This window comes from Oryctolagus cuniculus, chromosome X, assembly GCF_964237555.1.
Source record: "Oryctolagus cuniculus chromosome X, mOryCun1.1, whole genome shotgun sequence".
Classification (NCBI taxonomy): Eukaryota; Metazoa; Chordata; class Mammalia; order Lagomorpha; family Leporidae; genus Oryctolagus; species Oryctolagus cuniculus.
In genome coordinates, this window is record NC_091453.1 from 3209965 (window position 1) to 3232679 (window position 22715).

The following is a 22715-nucleotide window of genomic DNA, read 5'->3' on the forward strand; positions in this document are numbered from 1 at the left end:
ATATCTGAGGTGTTGCTGTGTAAGTTCATAGTTATAATCAAGGGAGGTATAGTACATCCTGTTGAACATCCATGTGCTCTTGCTCTCATGATTCTGACACATTTTTAAAAAGTTATTCAAGATATGTATGTAGACATGTGTATATAAAGACATAGGAACTTTTGGTCAATATTTTTTGGTATGCTTTCCCACTACCAGCAATAGGAGACCCTGGATCCACTGTCACGTAGTGGTTGATGTCCTGGAAAATTTGCAGGTCCAGTCCCTGGCTGTGTGAATGAGGATGCATCTTTCCACTTCAAGGTGGATTTTTGCTAGGCCCACTCAGTCTATGGATATGAGGTCATGCTTCAAAGCAAAAACATGTTTTTCTTTTTCTTGGAGAAGAGTATTTAATATTTCAGATCACATATTTCTTATTAAATTAAGTTAGCCTATGTAGTCTCTGTATTGATAAAAATACTATTTCCGTGTTACTTGGATAACCCAGAGTTACTAGTCTATTGGTTAAAAAAAAAGAAGGAAATCCAGAGGTAGTTAAGATTGCTTACCTTGCCATCAGGTCCATATATGAATTGAGATTCAAATTGTAGCTTGTTAAGGCTTTATCCTAGTATTTAGGTGTAAATTCATTGCTTTTCTTTAACTAAAATACCCAAAAGAAGCTACTTATGAAGAAAGACAGTTTATTTCGGCTCATAGATTTGGACATTCACAGTCCAAGATCACGTGGTCCCATTAGTCTAGTGTTTGATGAGCGTAGTAAAAGAAGGGGAAGGGTCACATGGTAAGCCAGGAAGCAGAGAGACAGGTGGGCTGAACTTGGCTTATATAACCAACCATCTCATGAGGACTACCTTTTTTTTTTTTAAAGATTTATTCGTTTATTTGAAAAAGTTACAGAGAGAGGGAGATATACACACACACGCATACACACACAGAGATCTTCCATCTACTTGTTCACTCCCCAGATGGCTGCAGTGGTCAGGGCTGGCCCACGCCGAAGCCAGGGGCTTCATCCAGGTCTCCCACATGGGTGGCAGGGGCCCAAACACTTGGGCCATCTTTTGCTGCTTTCCCAGGTCATCAGCAGGGAGCTGGATCAGAAGTGGAACAGCCAGGACACGAACTGATGCCCACATGAGTTGCTGGTGTAGTAGGTAGTAGCTTAATCTGTTGTACCACAACACTAGACCCAAGGACTACCTTCTGAGGGCAAGTCCCCAGTGACCTGAAGACCTCCCACTAGGCCCATTTCCCAACATAAATGGATCTAGCTTCCATTCTTAATCCATCAACCATGTACATGAATCTGTTAACTGTTAGCATAAGACTTGGGGTCTAAATGTCTGCATAAGTTGGGGAGGCAAATCATATTCAGACTGTAGCATTAGGAGGAGGCTAATTGGAGTGGATAACCCTTAATGAATTGTTTTGCAATCTCAGTTTAAGAAAAAAACTGACATTTTACTTTGGAATAGTAAGCTCTAAGAACATTTAGCACTAAACATATTTATTTATATATTTCATTTGTTAATGAGAGAAAATGGAATCTGCCCACACAGAGTTGATAACTGGGGACTATGTGAGTAGTGTCTTTTATTTTCCAAAGGAAAATATTGTTGGAATAATTGAAAATGTTTTGGTCTGATTTTAGTAATTTTGGTGGTTCAGCACTGGTGAGACATTATTCTCAAGGAGACTTTTAAATGCTTAGACACTAATTTTTAATCATCATGCATCTGTTGGGTCAGCATCTGTAGAGTTGCATTGTGCTTCCTAACTGCAGCTCTGAATGCCAGGCTTCTCAAATGGTTGCCTCTGAACTCTACTCTGGTTTTTTGAAGCAGGAAACACAGTCTCCCACGATGTCACCCCTCGCCTCCCCTCCTTCTTCCCCACTTCATTACCAGAGGGTGCCCTTGAGCCATGGCTACAGCAAACTGCGGAACAGCACGGAACAGATGCATCCAGGTAAGCCGACCTGGGGGCCAGCTGTTCCAGGCAGTGTTTTAGAGATTCCTTAATCTACCAAACAGCAGCACCACTGGGTGCCTAACTTCCTGATTTAATGACCTCTGACTTGGAAGTGTGGCTGAATTTAATATTTCAAGGCAAGATTTTTAGAAAATGAAATTAAACATTTCAGTAATACTGCATCTCCTGTCCTAGAAAGTACTTCATCTTTAGACTTCTAAACAACTATTAAGATGATTTGATCTTTCATACATATTTAATAGGAATATAGCATGTTAAGGGTTTGTATTTTTTTGGAATTGTTATTTCTTTCTGTGAACATACCAAACATATTTCTGTAATAACTGCTTTTATGAAACTTTTTTTTTAAAATTTAGTTGACAGGTAGAGCTATAGACAGTGAGAGAGAGAGAGACAGAGAGAAAGGTCTTCCTTCTGTTGGTTCACTCTCCAAATGGCCGCTACGGCCGGTACTGCAACGATCCAAAGCCAGGAGCCAGGTGCTTCTCCTGGTCTCCCATGCGGGTGCAGGGCCCAAGCAGTTGGGCCATCCTTCACTGCACTCCCAGGCCATAGCAGAGTGCTAGACTGGAAGAGGAGCAACTGGGACTAGAAACCGGCACCCATTTGGGATGCCGGCGCCGCAGGTGGAGGATTAACCAAGTGAGCCACGGTGCCGGCCCCTTATGAAACTTCTTAAAAAATGTTGACTATGCAAAATCACAAGAGTTAATCCTATCTTTAGAGTGAACACATAAAGGATAATATCAAGCGGCTATGTCCTGGAATAAGAATAAAGAAAATGCTAGAAATAACATTTTGCTGAGAAGTTCCTCACATGTACGGTTGTGAGGTTGCCTGCTTGCTCACATTTATGCTTTGCTGGCCGTGTTAGCAGTCAAATACACTAGTGGGTTCTCAGGATGACTTGCAGGGTTGGCTGCCCAGACTGTAAGATTTAAAACTCTGTGAATTCACTGCAGCATCTTGTCCGCCTGAGGTTCATAGTCCTGGTTTAAGGTATGACTATTTAAGGTCTTCTAGAATTGACTATCCTTGTAACCTCCATTGTTTATTTTGTGGGCTACAGCTAAAATTGACCCAGTTTCTGCAGGTTTTGGATGCATTGAAAATAGTGGTGACTTGTAGAGGGTCACAGAAACAACAATATATGTTAGGCTGAACTAAAATGAGGCTGTAATCTTGCATAATGGAAATAGCTTTGGGTTGAAATCAGAAGGTATGGGTTTCCCTGACTAACTCTTGATATTGGGTAAGCTGTGAACCAATCTTTCGTCTCCTGTCTTACAGTGGACCAAGAGTGTCCTGTGTTGGTGTTAGGAGGATTCAGCGAGAACATAAGTTTAAATTTGGAAATTCAGTCCTATGCAAATGCAAGATGATATTGCTAATGGATATTAACAAGAAATCATTCTCCTGCAACTAGAATATCCCATTGGTGTCGGCAACTAAATAGAATTGAGAATTCTTCATTTTCCTCTTACAGTTTTCCCTACTTGATTTCTATATTTTTAGAAGTGAGGTTTTGCTTTTTCTCTTTCTAATCATATTTGACCTTGGACATTGATAATTAAATTTTTATTTATTTATTTGAGAAGCAGAAAGAGCAAGTGCATTCCCATCTGCTGGTTCAATCCCTAGATGCTCACAATGGCCCCTAACTGCAGCCAAAGATGGGAGCAGGGAAGTGAGTTTGGGTCTCCCATGTGGATGGAAGAGATTCAAATATTTGACCCATCACCAACTGCCTTCCAGGGTCTTCATTAACATGAAATCAGAATCAGGAGCAGAGTCAGGACTCCAACCCAGGGACTGTGACATTGAATATGGATATCTTTTTTTAATAAAAGATTTACTTATTTATTTGAAAGTCAAGAGTTACACACACGGAGAGAAGGAGAGGCAGAGAGAGGGAGAGGGAGAGAGAGATTGAGAGAGGTCTTCCCTCCACTGGTTCACTCCCTAATTGGCTGCAATGGCCGGAACTGTGCCAATCCGAAGCCAGGACCCAGGAGCTACTTCCGGGGCTCCCATGCGGGTACAGGGGCCCAAGGACTTGGGCCATCTTCTGCTGCTTTCCCAGGCCATAGAAGAGAACTGAATTGGAAGTGAAGGAGCCGGGACTTGAACCAGCGCCCATATCTGATGCTGGCACTACAGGCAGTGGCCTTACCCTCTATGCCACAGTGCTGGCCCCCATAGGTATGTTAATCACTAGGGCAAACACCTGGTGTTGATTTTTAGATTTTTTTTTTTTGTTCTGCTGAATTGGTCTATCACTGAGTTCTACTAGTGATATATATATATATATATATATGTGTGTGTGTGTGTGTGTATATATATATATATATATATATATATATAAAGTATTTGTACTCTCTCTCTACTTCCTGCCCCATTCTTTCCTCATTCCATCCAAACTGGGCTTGAGTTCAACCAGTGGCAAAGAAGCAGCCTGCTTCTTTCTGGATTCTCAGGAATTTATGCCATGGCTGTCTATGCCTTCATTCCTTTTTATACATTTTAAAGTGAAGTAATATTGATATATGATACAATTCATACATTTTTAACCTTCATTTTGAGTTTTAATAAACAGATAAGCCCCTGTAGCTACTAGTTAGATCAAGAATAGAGCATTTCCATTATACTAGAGATATCCCTCTTCAGTCCCTCCTGGCCCCCACCTCGTGCAAGCATTGTTCTGATTTTTATCACCATTGATTTAGTTTTGCCTCCTCTAGAACTTCATATAAGCTGAAAAACTGCAGTTCTATGTGTCTGCTGTCTTTCACTCTGCAAAATGGTTGAAATTCATTCATATTACTATATCAGTATTTTGTTCCACTTTATTAGTAGTATTCCATTGTAAAAAGGTACCACAATTTGATGATCCATTCTCCTGTTGACGGGTACTTGGGTTGTCTCCAGTGTCTGGTTGTTATGAATATGGATACTATAAACATTATGTATTAGTCTTTTTGTGTCATATCCTGTTGTTTCCCTGGTACCTAGGAGTGAAATCATTGGGCTTTGGAATAGATTTATAAGAAACTGCCAAAACATTCAGATTGACATTGAACATCAGAGTGATAAAATCTGCAAGGTTTTTTTTTCAATACTCCTTTCTTTGGAGAAAGATGGTACTTCTAGTTCCTTATTAAACCTCTTACAAAGGGGTTGAAGAATTATTTGTTTCATATTGAGTGGAACGTTTTGGATTTCCTTTGGGAAGAAAGAGTCAAGGCAATAAGTAATACCTCCTGATTCAGATACAGTTGAGGAATTAGAAGTCATAGCAAAGATGGACTGAATGTCAGCTTTGTTACTGCTATAACTGATCAGATCACATACCTTTGATTTGTGGCCAAATGGACTTCGAACAGTTACCTTTACAATCACAAGCAGACTTAACTAGCCAAGGCTCCCCATGAGTTGGAAGGGAAAACCTACCTCTTCAAAAAATGACTCATATGTAGCTGAGTCTTCTTCCAAGCCTTACTAAAGTGATATATTTGTCTCCTCCAAGGGAAGACCCTTGTACGTGAGAGATTGGAGCCAAGGACCAGATGGGTCCATATGTCTCAACCGGGTAGTAGAAGCTCCCTCATTTCTTATGGGAGAAGCACATGGGATTTGCTTCCTGGGGAAAGGTCATGGACACTAGAATTCTGACCATGCTATGGTTTACTGTGTTTAAAATATTTCAGCAGAGTGTAGTCGATTTTAAGGGTTTAATTTGGCATTCTACTGATATGGCATGATTTTAAAAATTCTACTTCTCAGAAGACATCTGCCTACCAGCAGAGACTAACTTTTAGTATTTGGATTATATGCTCTCTGTGGAGGTTTATTTTGTAGGTTATTTATTTTTATTCTTAGCAGATTCTGAAAATTCACTTAATGCTTTACCAGGTAATGGTTTTAATATTTTAATGTGTGTTAATGTATTTTAGTGTGTCATTGTATTCTGGTTACTAGGAAGAAATACAAAAAGCAGAAATGAATCTGAGTGTTTTGCTGTCCTTTTTCTTTTTAAGAGATTATTTATTTACTGAAAGACAGAGTTATAGAGTGGAGGGAGTCAGAGAGACACAGAGAACTCACTCCCCAAATGGCTGCAATGGCAAAGGCTGGGCCAGTCTGAAGACAGGAGCCCAGAACTCTATCTGGGTCTCCCATGTAGATGTAGGGACCCAAATCACTTGGGTCATCCTCCACTGCTTTCCCAGAGGCATTGGCAGGTAGCTAGATCAGAAGCAGAGCAGCTAGGATTTTAATAGACGCTTCCGATATGGGATGTAGGGGTCTCAAGTGGCGGCTTAACCTACTGGGCTACAATGCTGGCTCCTGGCTTGTTGTTCCGGATGTGCATTGTTGTATAACCTCATTATGCTAGAAAAGGTCAAACTATGCCATATTTGCTGCCATAGGAAGCTGCTTTGCTCTCTACCTAGATTTATTTTTAAGTAAAGCTACAGAAAGAAAGCATTTTACTTACTTATGTTTTCAAAAACTTGAACTATGTAACCCACAGAAATGAGAAATGGTTTCAACTTGGATGATAAGTTTTCCTTTCTGTTAGAGCTGAATACTACCTGGTTATGTTTAACTGTCTCCCTGTAATCTTGTCAGGGTCATCATTAAGTTCTCTGGAAATAAAAGGGGTAAAAAATGTATTTATTTTTGTGACTTACAAATTTCTCTTAAAGGAACAAAATCATGTTTCAATAGTTTAGTTATTGACTAGTAGAATGATAAATATATACTTATTTGTTTTTTGTTGTTTCTACTTTTTAACATTTTGTCTGATAAGGGAGACTGCTATTTATTTTTCAAAAATAAACAGTAATGGTGATTGTGTTCAAAATGTATATTAGTTTTCTTCTTGGGCAGTGGATGATGAGAGGAAGACCTTGCAACAGGGAGCTATGTAGGGAACTTATTGATGTTTAGAATCAGAGCACTTCCACCATGTGCTTTGCTAACTATTCTTGTTATCTATCCCAGTTGAGGTTCTCACTGTTCTGCCCTCACATTCTATTCTTAATTGAAACCTGTTGTAAATATTTTTCTGCTCTATCATGAACTGGCAGAATTAGTTAAATATCTTTATATTGTTCAGTAAAGGTGCACCCAAGAGCATCAGAGTTTGCTTATCCTACGTGGCTCTTTGAGCATAAACAAGAGGTTCTAGAAAACTTCACGGAAAATGTGAATGATGAAAAAACCATGCGTGGATCTCAAAATTGTGTTATACCAAAGCAATCTTATCTTTTGATTCCAGTCTTTCATAAACTTTCAAAATTCCATTGTACTCTAATTCCTCTGCTAGTTCTTCCCTGAAACGTAGACACTGTAAACCAGTTTGAATGTGAAGTCATAAATTTTGGGTGGAATCTTTGCATACCTTGCTGATTTTTCCTCCTACTGTTTCAGCTCCATACGAAGCTAGACAGCCACTTGTCCAGCCTGACGGACCCTCATCAGGGCCCCCAGGAACCAAGCCCCTTCGGCATCAGGCTTCTCTTATCCGGGTGAGTGATGATGTGGGATTATGCCAGAGGGAGAGTGGAGATAAGATTTGGACTGTGGGGACATGGATTTTTTAAAAAAAGCTTTATTTATTTGCAAGTCAGAGTTACACAGAGAGAGAAGGAGAGGCAGAAAGATAGGGACAGAGAGAGAAAGGTCTTCCATCTGCTGGTTTACTCCCCAATTGGCCACAACAGCTGGAGATGCGCCAATCCGAAGCCAGGAGCCAGAAGCTTCTTCTGGGTCTCCCACACAGGTGCAGGGGCCCAAGGACTTGGGGCTATCTCCCTCCCTCCCTCCCTCCCTTCCTCCCTCCCTTCCTTCCTTGTTATAGACAGTGAAAGAGAGAGAGACAAAGAGAAAGGTCTTCCTTCTACTCGTTCACTCCCTTAATGGCTGCCCCAGCTGACGCTGCGCCAATCCGAAGCCAGGAGCCAAGTACTTCTTCCTGGTCTCCCATGTGGGTGCGGGGGCCCAAGTACTTGGGCCATCCTCCACTGCCCTCCAGGGCCACAGTAGAGAGCTGGACTGGAAGAGGAGCAACCGGGACTAGAACCCAGCGCCCATATGGAATGCCAGCACTGCAGGCCGGGGAATAACCAAGTGGGCCACAGTGACAGCCCCTGGGCCATCTTCTACTGCTTTCCCAGGCCATAGCAGTGAGCTGGATCAGAAGTGGAGAAGTGGAGCAGCCAGGACTCGAACCAACGCCCATATGGGATTCCGGCACTGCAGGCAGCGGCTTTACCTATTACACCACAGCAGCAGCTCCTTGGATTTTTTTTTAAAGATTTATTTATTTGAAAGGGAGGGAGGGAGGGAGAGAGAGAAAGAAACACGTATACACACACACACACACACACACACACATTTTCCATTCACTGGTTTACTCTCCAAATAGCTGCAATAACCAGCGTGGGGCCAGGCTGAAGCTAGGAGCCTGAAAGTCCATCCGGGTCTCCCACATAAATGCAGGGATCCAAGCACTTGGGCCATCTTCTGTTTTCCAATGTGTATTAACAGGGAGCTGTATTGGAAGTGAAGCAGCTGGGACTTGAGCTGGCACTCCATATCTGATGCCAGTGTTGCACACAGCTGCTTAACCTGCTGCCACAATGCTGGCCCCAGGGGGAAATGGTGTTCTGATAGGCCTTCTTTTTTCACTATAAGGAAGATATAAAATTGCCTCCTCATGTAAATATTAAGCTTCCATCCGCTGGTTCACTCCTCAGTTGGCCACAATGGCCGGAGCTGCACCAATCCAAAGCCAGGAACCAGGAGCTTCTTCTGGATTTCCCTCGTGGATGCAGGGACCCAAGCACTTGGGCCATCTTCTACTGCTTTCCCAGGCCATAACAGAGAGCTAGATCAGAAGAGGAGCAGCCAGGACTAGAACCGGCACCCATATGGGATGCCAGCGCTTCAGGCCAGGGCTTTAACCCACTGCGCCACAGCGCCAGCCCCCAAGCTTCACTTTTTCTAAATCAGCATGTGTTGGCTCTGCGTTATTCTTTATTATTACTCATTCAGTGCCTAGTTAGCTTTTTCCCATTTGTTTTGTGCTTCTAGTCATGTGGTAAGGCTTTGGAATGCAGTGGTAGTTCTATATTCTCTCACATAGCCTACGCCAATGCTGTTTGGAGAACAGTTACTTTATAAGTAGCCGCAGGTACTGTTTCCTGTATGTAAGAGGGGTAAGAAAAATATTATGGCAAAAGAATGGGTGATATCTTAGTTTCTCCTAGCTACACCACGACTCAGGCCTTTGCTTCCCTCCCTGCAGTGTTGTCCCTTGGCTGTAGAGTTACCATCTTCTTGTGTGTTTGCAGCTGTTGTCTTAGGGGCTTATTTCAGAGTCCTGTGCTAGAGGAGTCAGATTGTCAAAGAAGGTGGAGTGTGTGTGTGTGTATATGATAGAAATTACAGAAAGCTGGGTTTACTGTTTGACACTAAAGACAAGAGGAAGTGGGGTAGTTTGTATAATATTTCAATTGTGTAACACAGGAAGAAGGATCATTTATCCACAGGCAGTTCGACTCAAAAATAGAAGGGTGGTGTCAGACACTCCCAGAGAGAAGTGGGCTGCTCATCTGGAACAGAATAAACAAAGTCTGAACAAGTTCCTGTGGCTCACTTAATACCTTCTGGGATGGAGCACCGTGTTAGACATGGTACAGAACTTGATCTTCTCAGGTGTGTAACAAGGAACTTTCTTAAAGATAATAATTGAGCCACACTTTTTGCATTTATATTTAACATTTCCTATAACTGTAAAATCTAGATACTGCTGTACTGTCGACATAGATGATTTGACTGTGGCCAAGAGAGTTGAAACAGTCCAAGGTTTCATTCATAACTTGTAAGTGCCAGAGTCATAATTTGAATTTAGGCCTGTCCAAAATCAGGACCTGGACTTTTGATGACTTTTCTCTCCCAAGAGTCTCGTATTACAAGGAGATTAGGTTCTGGAGTTGCTGCATAAACAAACAGTGGGAGAAGCCAAAAACATTCCTGAAAATCCCTTAGTAGTACCACATTGAAGAACCAAGATGCCATTCTCTCCTGGGGCTGGTAGAGCTCGGTTTTATCCCCAGCTGTCTCTTCAGCTGGGCCTCAGATATAGTAGTTGGCTGCATTTAGAGGTCTTGTGGTACAAAAATATGCGCATTAAAACACGAGGATCACACCCATCGTGGAGGGATGTTTACATTAGGGAAGGAATTGGAGGGACTGAGATTCATCCCAGATTCTCTGGGGTGTGGCTGTGCAGGTTCCTGCATAGTGTGTTCTGGTTCCAAAGAAGCAGTGAACCCTCAGCTTTGCACTGGTAGGACTGAGTTTGCTGGACCATTTCTACTGAGCTCCCTGACTGGGACAGCTAGAGACGCTCACTTGGATTGGTTCCCTGTGACTTCTTTTCTTTTTCTCTTTTTTATTTTTTTGACAGATAGAGTTAGACAGAGAGAGAGAGAAACAGAGAGAAAGGTCTTCTTTCCTTTGGTTCACCCCCAAATGACTGCCGTAGTCAGTGCGCTGCGCCAATCCGAAGCCAGGGGCCAGGTGCTTCCTCCTGGTCTCCCATGGGGTGCAGGGCCCAAGCACTTGGGCCATCCTCCACTGCCTTCCCGGGCCACAGCAGAGAGCTAGATTGGAAGAGGAGCAACCGGGACAGAACCGGCACCCCAACTGGGACTAGAACCCGGGGTGCCGGCGCCGCAGGTAGAGGATTAGCCTAGTGAGCCGTGGCGCAAGCCCCCTGTGACATCTTTTCTAAATCTCTAGGTCCTCCTTTCTGCTGACAAACATGCTTCTCGATCTCTTCACTCAACTAATACTTAGTGAGTACCTACTAATTGCCAGGTACTGTGCTGAGTGTACAAAAATGAGGTACAACACTTGTAGGCCCTGCCCTCATGCAGCTTATAGGCTGTTGTTAACCAAACCATCACAGAGTAAATATATAATGATGTGTGATATAAATGTGAATTATACTGTGCTTTGAGGATATAAAATGAGGTGGCGTATGACTGACCCTAGATGGGCAGAGGTGATCAAAGATCTAGGGGAAATTAATGTTTGGGCTGAAATGAAGATATATGAGTGTTAAGCAGGTGAGCAGGTGAGAATGGAGGAACAGGCAAGAAGGTAAAGGGGACCACATATACCAGATAGTTTTCATGTGCTTACCATCTGATACACATCATCTCTTAGGTACTCACAGCTATCTATCTTATGAGTTAGTCATTGTTGCTATCCTATTTTTAGATGATAAAACCTGAGGTTTAAGGACATTTAATTTCCCTCAGGGTCACAGTTAGGAAAGAGTAGGACTGGAGTTCAAACACTGGTCATGATTCCCTGGTGTCTTGCTCAGGAACTGGATGGGTGGTGATGTCATCTGTTGAGTTAGGAAGCCCTGGATGTAAAACTGGTGTTGAGTTCAGTGTTGGATGTCAGAAGTTGAGCTTTTGAGATAACCTCAAAGAAGTCTCATTGAATCTGTAGGTTATATGGCTCTGGGGCTTTGGTGAGAACTGAGGGTGGACATAGGCACTTAGTAGCAGTTGGCCATCAGAAGGTTACATGGTATAGCCCAGAAGAAACCAGATAGTTTCTCACCCAGGTCTAGCCAAACTCTGTGTGACCTTGGCAAGTTCCTTCTCTCTTCTGTATCATGGATGACTTGAAATGAATTTAACAGTTCATTTTAACCATCTGCAACAGTCTGCTTCCCTTAATGTTGTTTGGCATCAGTAGAGGTGCCACCTCCTGTTTGGAGCATAGCCTTCTGTTTAAGAGGAGAGCAAGGTTTCTTGCTCAGGACAGCAGTCTGCCGTCTTCATGGCAGATGTATTTTCCTTTCCTCAGTTCTTAGGTTTCCTTCTTGTGCCTGTCAGCTTAGCTTGGCTGGACTCCATGTTCCAGAAAGCAAAATGCCAAGCTGAATTAGTCATGAAGATGAGGGGATTGAAGTGAAGGTTCTTGGTGGTTGAGGCTTAGTATTTATCGGGCATGGTGCTAGGCTTCACTGGGTGACTCATTCCCCTCATGTTGCTGTGTTTATGTGCTCATGGCATCCCCCCTCTATCTTTCAGCTTCCTCTGTATGCTTGTATTAAAATCTTCTTGTCTGATTAGAAGGAGACATGGCCTCTGGGTCCTAGAGGGGGCCTTTACGGACCTCCATCAGTGCTGCTGCAACCCTTGGAGTTGGCACTTTAGAAGTGCTTATGCCAAATTCAGTGCTCAAACTTTGGAATGAGTTGTCTTTTTGCCTAGTATTTTAAGAATTTCACTTCTTTTGTTCGAATGCTGGTTTTTTTTTCCCTTTGGAATTTCAGATGCCAAGCATATCCTGTGTTGGTGAATGGTTGATAGTGGTTTCTTAAAAAAATCAGAAATCTTCCTTCCTGCTTCCTCCTTTTATCATGTGTTTGGAGGTCATTTTGTGGTTTGCTTTTCAGCGGTTATCCTAAATAAAGATAGGCAATAGTGGGTAACATGGTTGGTATAGGGCTCAGGCTTGTACTTTTTGCTTCCACTCTGCACCACAGGGTCATCAGAAACTACCTTGTGATAAGTCCTTATCTAAAATTGATTTCTTGGCAGCTTTTGACACAGACCACCACCTTGTGATGCTCTCATTTGTTGGTGTCTGTGATGCCATACTCTCCTGGCTTTCCTCCTGTTCCTATAGATACTTCTTCCTAATCTTTTTCAGTCCTTCTTCCTCTGCCTCTCCCTTACATGTTGGTCATTCCTGAGGTCACTCCTCATTCCACTTACTCTTTAGCTATGTGGAGGTTGACTGCCACATATCTCCATTGCCAGACATCTTCACTTGAATGTCCCATTGTCACTTTCAACATGTGTCTCTATAGCTTTCACCTTTCTACTTCACGTTCCTTGCACCAGTTAGCATCGGCCAGAAGTCTGGTCATTGTCTTTGACTTGTTACTCATCCATTATGCCCACCCAATTTTCAAATTCTGGCCATTTAATTTACCAGATAATTGTTTTCTATGTTCATCTCTCCATACTTCTTGGCTCAAACCACTATCCTTTGTCCCCAGAGCTATGATATTAGCTTCTAACTTTCTTGTTGCCTCCACTTCTGCCCTCTTCCATCTGTTATCCCCACTGAAGACAAAAAAAATCTTAACAACACATTTACTCATCCTGCTGACTTGATTGAAGCCTATCACTCCCTGCTTGTTGCTTTTAGCACATTGTCTCCATTCCTGAACATGATTAATGGGGCCCTGATATCTGGTTCCTGCTTATCTCTTCAGTCACAATAGCTTACTGCTTCTCTCCCTCCATAGTCTGGCCACAAAGGGTTAGAACTTCTGGTCATTTCCTGTGATGACCTGTATGGTCAGTGTTCTCCATGGGAGCCTTACTCTTCATCCCTGATCTTGCCTTCTTTGTTTTCTCCTTTTTATCAATTCATCTATGATTTCTACCCATTGATAATGTCAAGTGGGAGAATTTTCTAGTACATTCGATGTTTCTGTTTTTTCATTCTTTTAAAAATGGTTCATTGCTCATCTGCTCATTTATCTGTGAAACAGCCAGAGAGATGAGAGATTGGTCATTATTGGTTTCCCATCTCAGAGGCAACCAGAATTGCTTGTGTCTTTTGCATTTTATCCAGGAACTTTCTATGCAAATACAAGCAAATACTGATATTCATATATGTGTGTGTGTGTGTGTGTGTGTGTGTGTGTTATAAAATGCATGTAATATATTTTTACCTGATTTTGGGGAGATAGGTTTGGCAAATGAAATATCCTTCCAGCTGTATCTCACTAGAAAAAATATCTTTTGTTTTAAACAAAACATACTCACTTTTCAGGTCCTAAACATACATGCTGCAATGTTTTCTTTTCTTTGCATAGGGAAGACCCTAATAGTCTTCTGCATATTCTACAATATTCACTACTCTTGTTACTTCAAAGATGAAGCAGTGCCAAACAGTTTAGGGACCTCCAGCACCCTGCCATTCTACCTGGAGTTCTGGCTGTATTTCTGGTGGAAAGGCCTTAGCCTCTGAGGCCCCTGGAAGAGGTTGGGGACCTCAGCTTCTTTTCAGTTCTGTACATGAGGCTTGCATGCAGTGGGGTTTGCTCATTATGCAATAATGGTAATAATGTTGAATTACTTAGTTTACAGATAGAGATTAGGGCCAAGAAACACTTTTGTTAGAGATGATAAATGTCAACACCGTGTGTGTGTGTACCTCGCACCATTGCTTACACAGCTGAACTCTCTTTCTCTGACTAAAATAGAAGGTAGGGATGAAGGGAAAGAATGTATGTCTGCGCTTGTATGTAAGAGGAAGATCTGCTTTGATGTATTTTGTTGGTATGTATGCATCTTGCTCTTGATTTGAGATCTCGTTTACCAGATTCATTCCCCATGTTATTTCAAACACTAGCTGCGGATTTACAGCATCTCCTAAGGGCTAATGGGTTGGTGGGTCCCTCAGGTGTTCCACTTCACTGCGTCTATTGTTCGACCCACAGATACCTGAATGGGCACTATTTCCACAGGGGGCGGGGTATGTCTTATTTTTCATAGTATCAAGCCTCCTGTGTACTTATTTCCTTCAGCTGTCTATATTTCTTGTTCATATTTTCTAGCTCTTATTTTTGTGGAAGGAAACATTTTGTTTTACTTGACCCACAAATTCCCTTTCCTCAGCATACATCGTTTTGAGCTGTTTTCTGTTGTGTTTTCATGTACTTACTATGTACCCATACTTCTTAACAATGAAAGAGACATTAATTGCTTGGTTTCTTTGCTGACAGGCACTTCTACATGAAAGGTGAAATGTTTTGTGTTATGAGAATATTAAAGGAATCCTGGGTCATTGAAGGAAAAGTGATTCCAGGAAGTAAGAGGAGAGTATCTGGAATAGAAATTGAAGAATGTGTGTGGAAAATACATTACTTCAATAAATGTTACGAGTAATTGGGGTGCTTCCCTAAGGCTTTGGAAAATTCATACTTAGAGAAAGTGAGATATGCAGTAGGAAGAGTAAAAATGATAGGCTGGTACACACTGGATTCTGGCATCAATTTAGTGCTGTTAAGACAAGTTGATGACGCCGGTGCCTCGGCTCACTTGGCTAATCCTCCGCCTGCAGCACTGGTACCCTGGGTTCTAGTCCCGGTTGCTCCTCTTCCAATCCAGCTCTCTGCTGTGGCCTGGGAGTGCAGTGGAGGATGGCCCAAGTGCTTGGCCCCTGCACCCGCATGGGAGACCAGGAGGAAGCACCTGGCTCCTGGCTTTGGATCGTTGCAGCACCGGCCATAGTGGCCATTTGGGGAGTGAACCAACAGAAGGAAGACCTTTCTCTCTGTCTCTCTCTCACGTCTAACTCTGCCTGTCAAAAAAAAAAAAAAAAAAAGACTAGTTGATGAAAGCAAACATGTACTTTTTTTTCCATATTGTCAGCAATGTTGCTTTTCTCCACAAGTTGTAGGGCATTGCATTAAAGGCTTATGATGGCCAGAACTTTCCTGGTAATAGCTGGAGCTCACGTTAATTTGATAGACAAGAGTTCCTCTGATTTAGCTTCTCAATTATAGAAAACACCTGATTCAACTCCTGGTTCCGGACAGTACTTTGTAAAACTGCAGGGGAGAGTGTTACTTGTTTTTGGCTTTTCCTCAGGAGCCTTTGCTCTCAGTTACATTCTAGGCTATTAGTGCAGAAGCCTTCTTTACAACAGCTCCATTTCAACCCTAGGCCCATCAGTATTCCTCGTGATCTCAGGTGAGCAGGTAGTGTCATGCCCCCAATTGCCTGACGCAGCAACAGTCTCACTACTGACTGAATGCTTCTGTGGTCCCAGTGCTGTGCTGGCCCCCTTCAGTCCTTCTAGTGGTGGTTCATGGTAGATATTCATCCCCCATTCATCTATTTGAAAGTATTAATTCAGTAGCTTCTGTGGACCAGCCACGGTGCCAGGGGTACACGGAGGACTGTAAACATGGGCCTTCATCTTCAGGCAGTTACAGTCAAGTGCATCAGATGACTCCACTTATGTATGTAGCATTAAAAACTGACAATTATGCTAAAGGCAAGGGAGTTTTCTGATCAGCATGGTTTTTTTTTAACTTTTATTTAGTAAATATAAATTTCCAAAGTACATTTTATGGATTACAATGGCTCCCTCCCCCCCATATCTTCCCTCCCACCCGCACCCCTCCCATCTCCCGCTCCCTCTTCCTCTCCCATTCCATTCACATCAAGATTCATTTTCAATTCTCTTTATATACAGAAGATCGATTTAGTATATATTAAGTAAAGATTTCAACAGTTTGCACCCACATAGAAACATAAAGTGAAAAATACTGTTTCGGTACTAGTTATAGCATTAAATCACAATGTACAGCACATTAAGGACAGAGATCCTACGTGAGGAGTAAGTACACAGTGACTCGCGTTGTTGACTTAACAATTGGACACTCTTGTTTATGGCATCAATAATCTCCCTAGGCTCTAGTCGTGAGTTGCCAAGGCTATGGAAGCCTTTTGAGTTCTCCCACTTCGATCTTATTTAGACAAGGTCATAGTCAAAGTGGAAGTTCTTTCCTCCCTTCAGAGAAAGGTACCTCCTCCTTTGATGGCCCGTTCTTTCTACTGGGATCTCACTCGCAGAGATATTTCATTTAGTTGTTTTTTTTTTTTTTTTTTTTTTGCCAAAGTGTCTTGGCTTTCCATGCCTGAAATACTCTCATGGGCTCTTCAGCCAGATCCGAATGACCATCTAGATTTGAACCAAAGTCTCTAGAACATGTCCTCTTCTTGCTCCTCCAATCAGTAGCCTCATTATCTAAAGCAGTCTTTGGATTCAGTCCAAACATCTGACTTTAGACTGCTTTCAGTGTGAATGGGAGGACTCAGTGGAGAGGAGACAGGCAGCCTTGACCTGAGTGGCCTTGACCTTGATGTGTGTGGCAATGCAATTACAGCATTACTGCAAGTCCAGAGCCTTGTCAAAGTCTCCTCTTCTGATTTTGCATTTTCTTCTGTCTTCCTCCTCTAAACAAACAGCAAAATCCAGACAATTGTGAAGGAACAATGCTCTTGTGGAGCATCAGATCTTAGTTCCTGATGGAAAAATTGAATAATAAGCATTTCTTAGGTTGATCAAAATAGTGTTAGTGCCACATACTAAATTGCAATAAAATGATCGAATGCCTGAGTTGTGTGACTATGCAGGATTCTTTCATGTAAAAAATAAGATGGTACTCTGTGTAATTTAATAGTCTAGCATCCCAAATCTTAAACTACACTAGATGATGGGGAGGGAGATATAAATATAGCATAGTCATAGCTCAGGCTCAGAGCCTCAATCTGTAAAACTGCTGCAATGCTTCAGACATTGCAGTGGAGTTCTTTCACAGAAGCAAATGACATATTTTACAGGATGGATAATAGAAAAAGATAACTATAGAGCTTAATGATCAAGAGTTCATACTCTGGACTCAGTTCATTTTCTGGCTGTACTCTTTACTAGGTGTATGGTCTCAAGAAACTACTTCCCTTACCTAAGTCTTAGTTTCTTATTCTGCGAAATGAGACTAATGGGACCTATTTTGCAGAATTGTTGTGAAGGCAAATAGATCATGTGTATAGATACTCATGGCGCCTGGCACTTAGCAAAGTAATGACTACATAGTGGCTAACATTCTTCCATGTCTATAGTGATAATTTCCAATCCGAAGCTAGGAGCCAGGTGCTTCCTCCTGGTCTCCCATGCAGGTGCAGGGCCCAAGCACTTGGGCCATCCTCCACTGTCTTCCCGGGTCACAGCAGAGAGCTGGACTGGAAGAGGAGCAACCAGGACTAGAACCCAGAGTGCCAGTGCTGCAGGCAGAGGATTATCCTAGTGAGTCACGGTGCCGACCTTATTTTTTAAACTTTTATTTAATAAATATAAATTTCTAAACTAACTGAGCACCTGTCGCTCCCCCTCTTCATGGAGGAACGACACAGGACCCTGCGCTGTTCTTTCGTCTGCTCGGCCCTCCCCGGGTTTGCTGCTGGTTCTTCCCGGGTTGGCTACTATCCCTTCCACCTCCGTGGAAGGGCAGTTCCCCCTGGCCGCATTCCCCACTTCCGCAGGGGAGCGGCACACCGCCGGCCGGCTTTCTCAGGGGCTGCACGGGTTCCCTTAGATGTTCCCCATAGATGTTCCTGGTGCATGCCGTCTCTCTCCTCCTTTATAGTCCTCCTCCGCCAATCCCAACTCGGCCGCCCACACGCCGAGTACGCCGCTCTCCTCCAATCAGGAGCAAGTCCTACAGTTAATTGGTTGAACTGGAGGCAGCTGTGCGGAAGCTGCTTACTTCTCTCCCAGCGCCATATTGTGGGAGAGCAGATGCATAGAATAAGTCTTAATTCCAGTAACAGTCTAGTCCGAGCTGCTCCCCACAAGCACCAAAGGGGAAACTTGTTGAAGTGAAATGGACACTATGAGAAACAGTGACTTGATCAGCTCTTGTCTTGACTGTTGATGTACAATGTAATACTTTATCCATTTTAGTATTTTTTTTGTTCTAGTACTATTGGTTGAACTCTGTAATTAACACACAATTATTCTTAGGTGTTTAAATTTTAACTGAAAAGTGATCCCTGTTAGGAATTTGGAAAACATTATGCTGAGTGAAATAAGCCAGTCCCAAAGGGACAAATATCATATGTTCTCCCTGATTGGTGACAACTAACTGAGCACCAAAAAGGAAACCTGTTAAAGTAAAATGAACACTATGAAAAACGGTGACTTGATCAGCCCTTGCCCTGATTGTTGATGAACAACTTAATACGTTATCCCTCTTAGTATTTTTTTGTTTGTTCTACTTAATACTTTTGGTTGAATACTGTAATCAATACACAATTCTTCTTAAGTGCTGAAACTTAACTGAAAAGTGATCACTGTTAAATAAAAGAGTGGGAATAAGAGAGGGAAGAGATGTGCAATTTGGGACATGCTCAAGCTGACTTACCCCAAACGGTAGAGTTAGAAACATACCAGGGGATTCCAATTCAATCCCATCAAGGTGGCATGTACCAATGCCATCTCACTAGTCCCAGTGATCAATTTCTGTTCACAATTGATCATAATGATAGGACTACGAACCAAAGGGATCACATAAACAAGAATAGTGTCTGCAAATACTAGCTGATAGAATAAAAAAGGGAGAGAACGATCCAACATGGGAAGCGAGATACACAGCAGACCCATAGAATGGCAAATGTCCTAAACAGCACTCTAGCCTCAGAATCAACCCTTAAGGCATGCGGATCTGGCTGAAAAGCCCATGAGAGTATTTCAGGCAATGAAAGCCAAGACACTCTGGCAAAAAACAAAAACAAACAAAACAAAACAAAACAAAAACAAAAAAAACCAAACAACAACAACAACAACAACAAAACAAAACCAAAAAAAACTAAATGAAAGATCTCTGCGAGTGAGATCCCAGTGGAAAGAACAGGTCATCAAAGAAGGAGGTGCCTTTCTCTGAAGGGAGGAGAGAACTTCCACTTTGACTACGACCTTGTCTAAATACGATCAGAATCAGTGAACTCAAAAGGCTTCCATAGCCTTGGCAACTCATGACTAGAGCCTAGGGAGATTACTGATGCCATAAACAAGAGTGTCCAATTGTTAAGTCAACAACGCGAGTCACTGTGTACTTACTCCTCACGTAGGATCTCTGTCCTTAATGTGCTGTACATTGTGATTTAATGCTATAACTAGTACTGAAACAGTATTTTTCACTTTATGTTTCTATGTGGGTGCAAACTGTTGAAATCTTTACTTAATATATACTAAATCGATCTTCTGTATATAAAGAGAATTGAAAATGAATCTTGATGTGAATGGAATGGGAGAGGAAGAGGGAGCGGGAGATGGGAGGGGTGCGGGTGGGAGGGAAGATATGGGGGGGAGGGAGCCATTGTAATCCATAAAATGTACTTTGGAAATTTATATTTACTAAATAAAAGTTAAAAAAAAGTAGAACTTTTGGATTATAGCGGCTTTTCCCCCCCATAACCCTCCTCCCACCCGCAACCATCCCATCTCCCACTCCCATCCCATTCTTCATCAAGATTCATTTTCAATTATCTTTATATACAGAAGATCAACTTAGGACATACTAATTAAAGATTTCAACAGTTTGCACCCACACAGATACACAAAGTATAAAGTACTGTTTGAGTAGTAGTTTTACCGTTAATTCGCATAGTACAACACATTAAGGACAGCGATCCTACATGGGGAATAAGTGCACAGTCACTCCCGTTGCTTTTTTTGTTTTATTCCCGTTGTTGATTTAAAAACTGACACTCTTATTTATGATGTCAGTAATCACCCAAGGCTCTTTTCATGAGCTGCCAAGGCTATGGAAGCCTCTTGAGTTCACAAACTCTGATCTTATTTAGACAAGGCCATAGTCAAAGTGGAAGTTCTCTTCTCCCTTCAGAGAAAGGTACCTCCTTCTTTGATGGCCCGTTCTTTCTGCTGGGATCTCACTCACAGAGATCTTTCATTTAGGTCACTTTTTTTTGCCAGAGTGTCTTGGCTTTCCATGCCTGCGAAACTCTTATGGGCTTTTTATCCAGATACGAATGCCTTAAAGGCTGATTCTGAGGTCCGAGTGCTATTTAGGGCATAACGTTAGTTTATTTTAATAAGCAGTGACTCTGTGTGGCACATTAGGTTCAGAGAGATTCCTATTGTTGGTTAATCAGCCTTCTTAGCTGTTGAAATTAGATCTCTCAAAGGGTTTGGTAATAGGTGTTTAAAGCCATTTTTGTGTGTTATTTCCGTGAAGAAAATGACAAGATTCATATCGCTCTGTTAGTATTTGATTAAAAGTAACTTTTTTATTTATTTAGTTCTAAAGATTTATTTATTTATTCATTTGAAAGGCAGAGTTACAGACAGAGGGAGAGACAGAGAGAGTGGTCCTTCATCTACTGATTCAGCGCCCTAAATGGCTGCAATGGCTGAGGCTGGGATGGGCTGGAGACAGGAGCCAGGGGTTTCCTCTGGGTCTCCTACATGGGTGCAAGGCCCTAAGGACCTGGGCAATCTTGCACTGTTTTCCCTGGCCAGCAGCAGGGGAGCTGGATTGGAAGTGAAGCAGCCATGTCTCCAACCAGTGCCCATATGGGATGCTGGTGCCGCAGGTAGAGGTCCAACCTTTTATGCCACAGCACCAGCCCCCTAAAGCTAACTTTGTACAGACAACAGAGAAGTTATTTTTTGTAAGTTTTTATGAATCTATAATTATTTTACTACAAAAAGTTACAAAAGGATTTTTAAAAAGTTCTCCAACTTCATAGGTAAGGGAAAGGTGATACAGTTTGATAAATGCACATAAAGTTCAGTTTCAGTCATAGGAGAGCTTTCTGTCTCTTGATTGGGATTGACAGTATGTCCAATCATTTGTTTGTTTTTAATTTATTCAGAAAATACTTTATGAGTATTTCCTATGTCCCTAGCACTTTTGCGGACACTGGTGATTCATCAGTGATCAAATAGACAAAGTTTCCTGCCCTCATGGGCCTTATTATTATAGTGGGATGGGGTGAGAGAGCATAAACAAGATGTACTGACCTTGGTGTAATTGGTTTAACGTTAAAACAAAATTGATGGCCGGCGCCACCGCTCAATAGGCTAACCCTTGCCTGCGGGGCTGGCACCCCAGGTTCTAGTCCCGGTTGGGGCTGGATTCTGTCCTGGTTGCCCCTCTTCCAGTCCAGCTCTTTGCTGTGGCCTGGGAGTGCAGTGGAGGATGGCCCAAGTCCTTGGGCACCTGCACCCGCATGGGAGACCAGGAGGAAGCACCTGGCTCCTGGCTTCAGATCGGCGCAGCACGCCGGCTGTAGTGGCCATTTGGGGGGTGAACCAACGGAAAGAAGGGAGACCTTTGTCTCTGTCTCTCTCTCACTGTCTAACTCTGCCTGTCAAAAAAAAAATTGCTGAGGCCTCTCCCTCTCCCTTTCTAGTTCCTTCTCTTCTTTCTCATGTAAGAGTTTTCCTATGCTTTTACTCTGGCCCTCTTTTCTTTTTTCACTCTGTACCTCTTCCCTGGTAATCTCCTTCAAACCCATGAAAGATGGTCCCATATTAACCCAACAGGGAAAGACTGCTGTAAAAATGCAGCAACATTGTGCTCCTGTAGATTGTCTATGTGGACAGTCAGCTTATAATTAATTGGGCAGTAATTTGGGCTCACAATGGTCTAATATCATTAGATAGTCAAATTAGAAAACTAAAATGGCCTTAGGCCTCCACCTCTAATGCTAAACTCACAGTTGTTGGTGTGGGGCAGATTTTCCTTTCCTTTGGTCTTGCTTGAAAGGTAGATTAGTTGGGGAAGCAGCTGCTATGACAGATATGCCCCACATTTTGATGACTTGACACAGGAAGAGTATTTCTCACTTGTAGAACAGTTTGGCTGGCAGGTGACTTTTCTTCCACATGATGATTCAGGCACCAGAATGTCTTCTGTCCTCAGACCCTGTCACCCTCGTTCAGCAGGCAGACAAGGCTGAGTGTAGAGAATTGCCTTGGAGTGGTAGTCATGTCCGCAAGTGGAGAGAGTCGTGGGTGCTCACACTGCAATGACTGTGACTCAGTTACATACCTGCAGCTAA

At 42.5% G+C, this 22715-nt stretch overlaps 1 protein-coding gene across 10 annotated transcripts in view; it reads left to right on the forward strand.

The window, feature by feature from the left end:
• REPS2 (RALBP1 associated Eps domain containing 2) overlaps nt 1–22715 on the forward strand; it is a 259100-nt gene that overhangs the window by 99813 nt on the left and 136572 nt on the right. For 7 of the 10 annotated variants that reach the window (XM_002719927.5, XM_051827618.2, XM_051827619.2 and 4 more), the window contains exons 4-5: nt 1848–1974; nt 7435–7532. In XM_002719927.5, the coding sequence (XP_002719973.1) occupies nt 1848–1974; nt 7435–7532 (225 nt within the window). The remainder of the gene's footprint in view (nt 1–1847; nt 1975–7434; nt 7533–22715) is intronic. The other 3 variants (XM_008272393.4, XM_008272394.4, XM_051827621.2) reach the window with 1 other exon arrangement.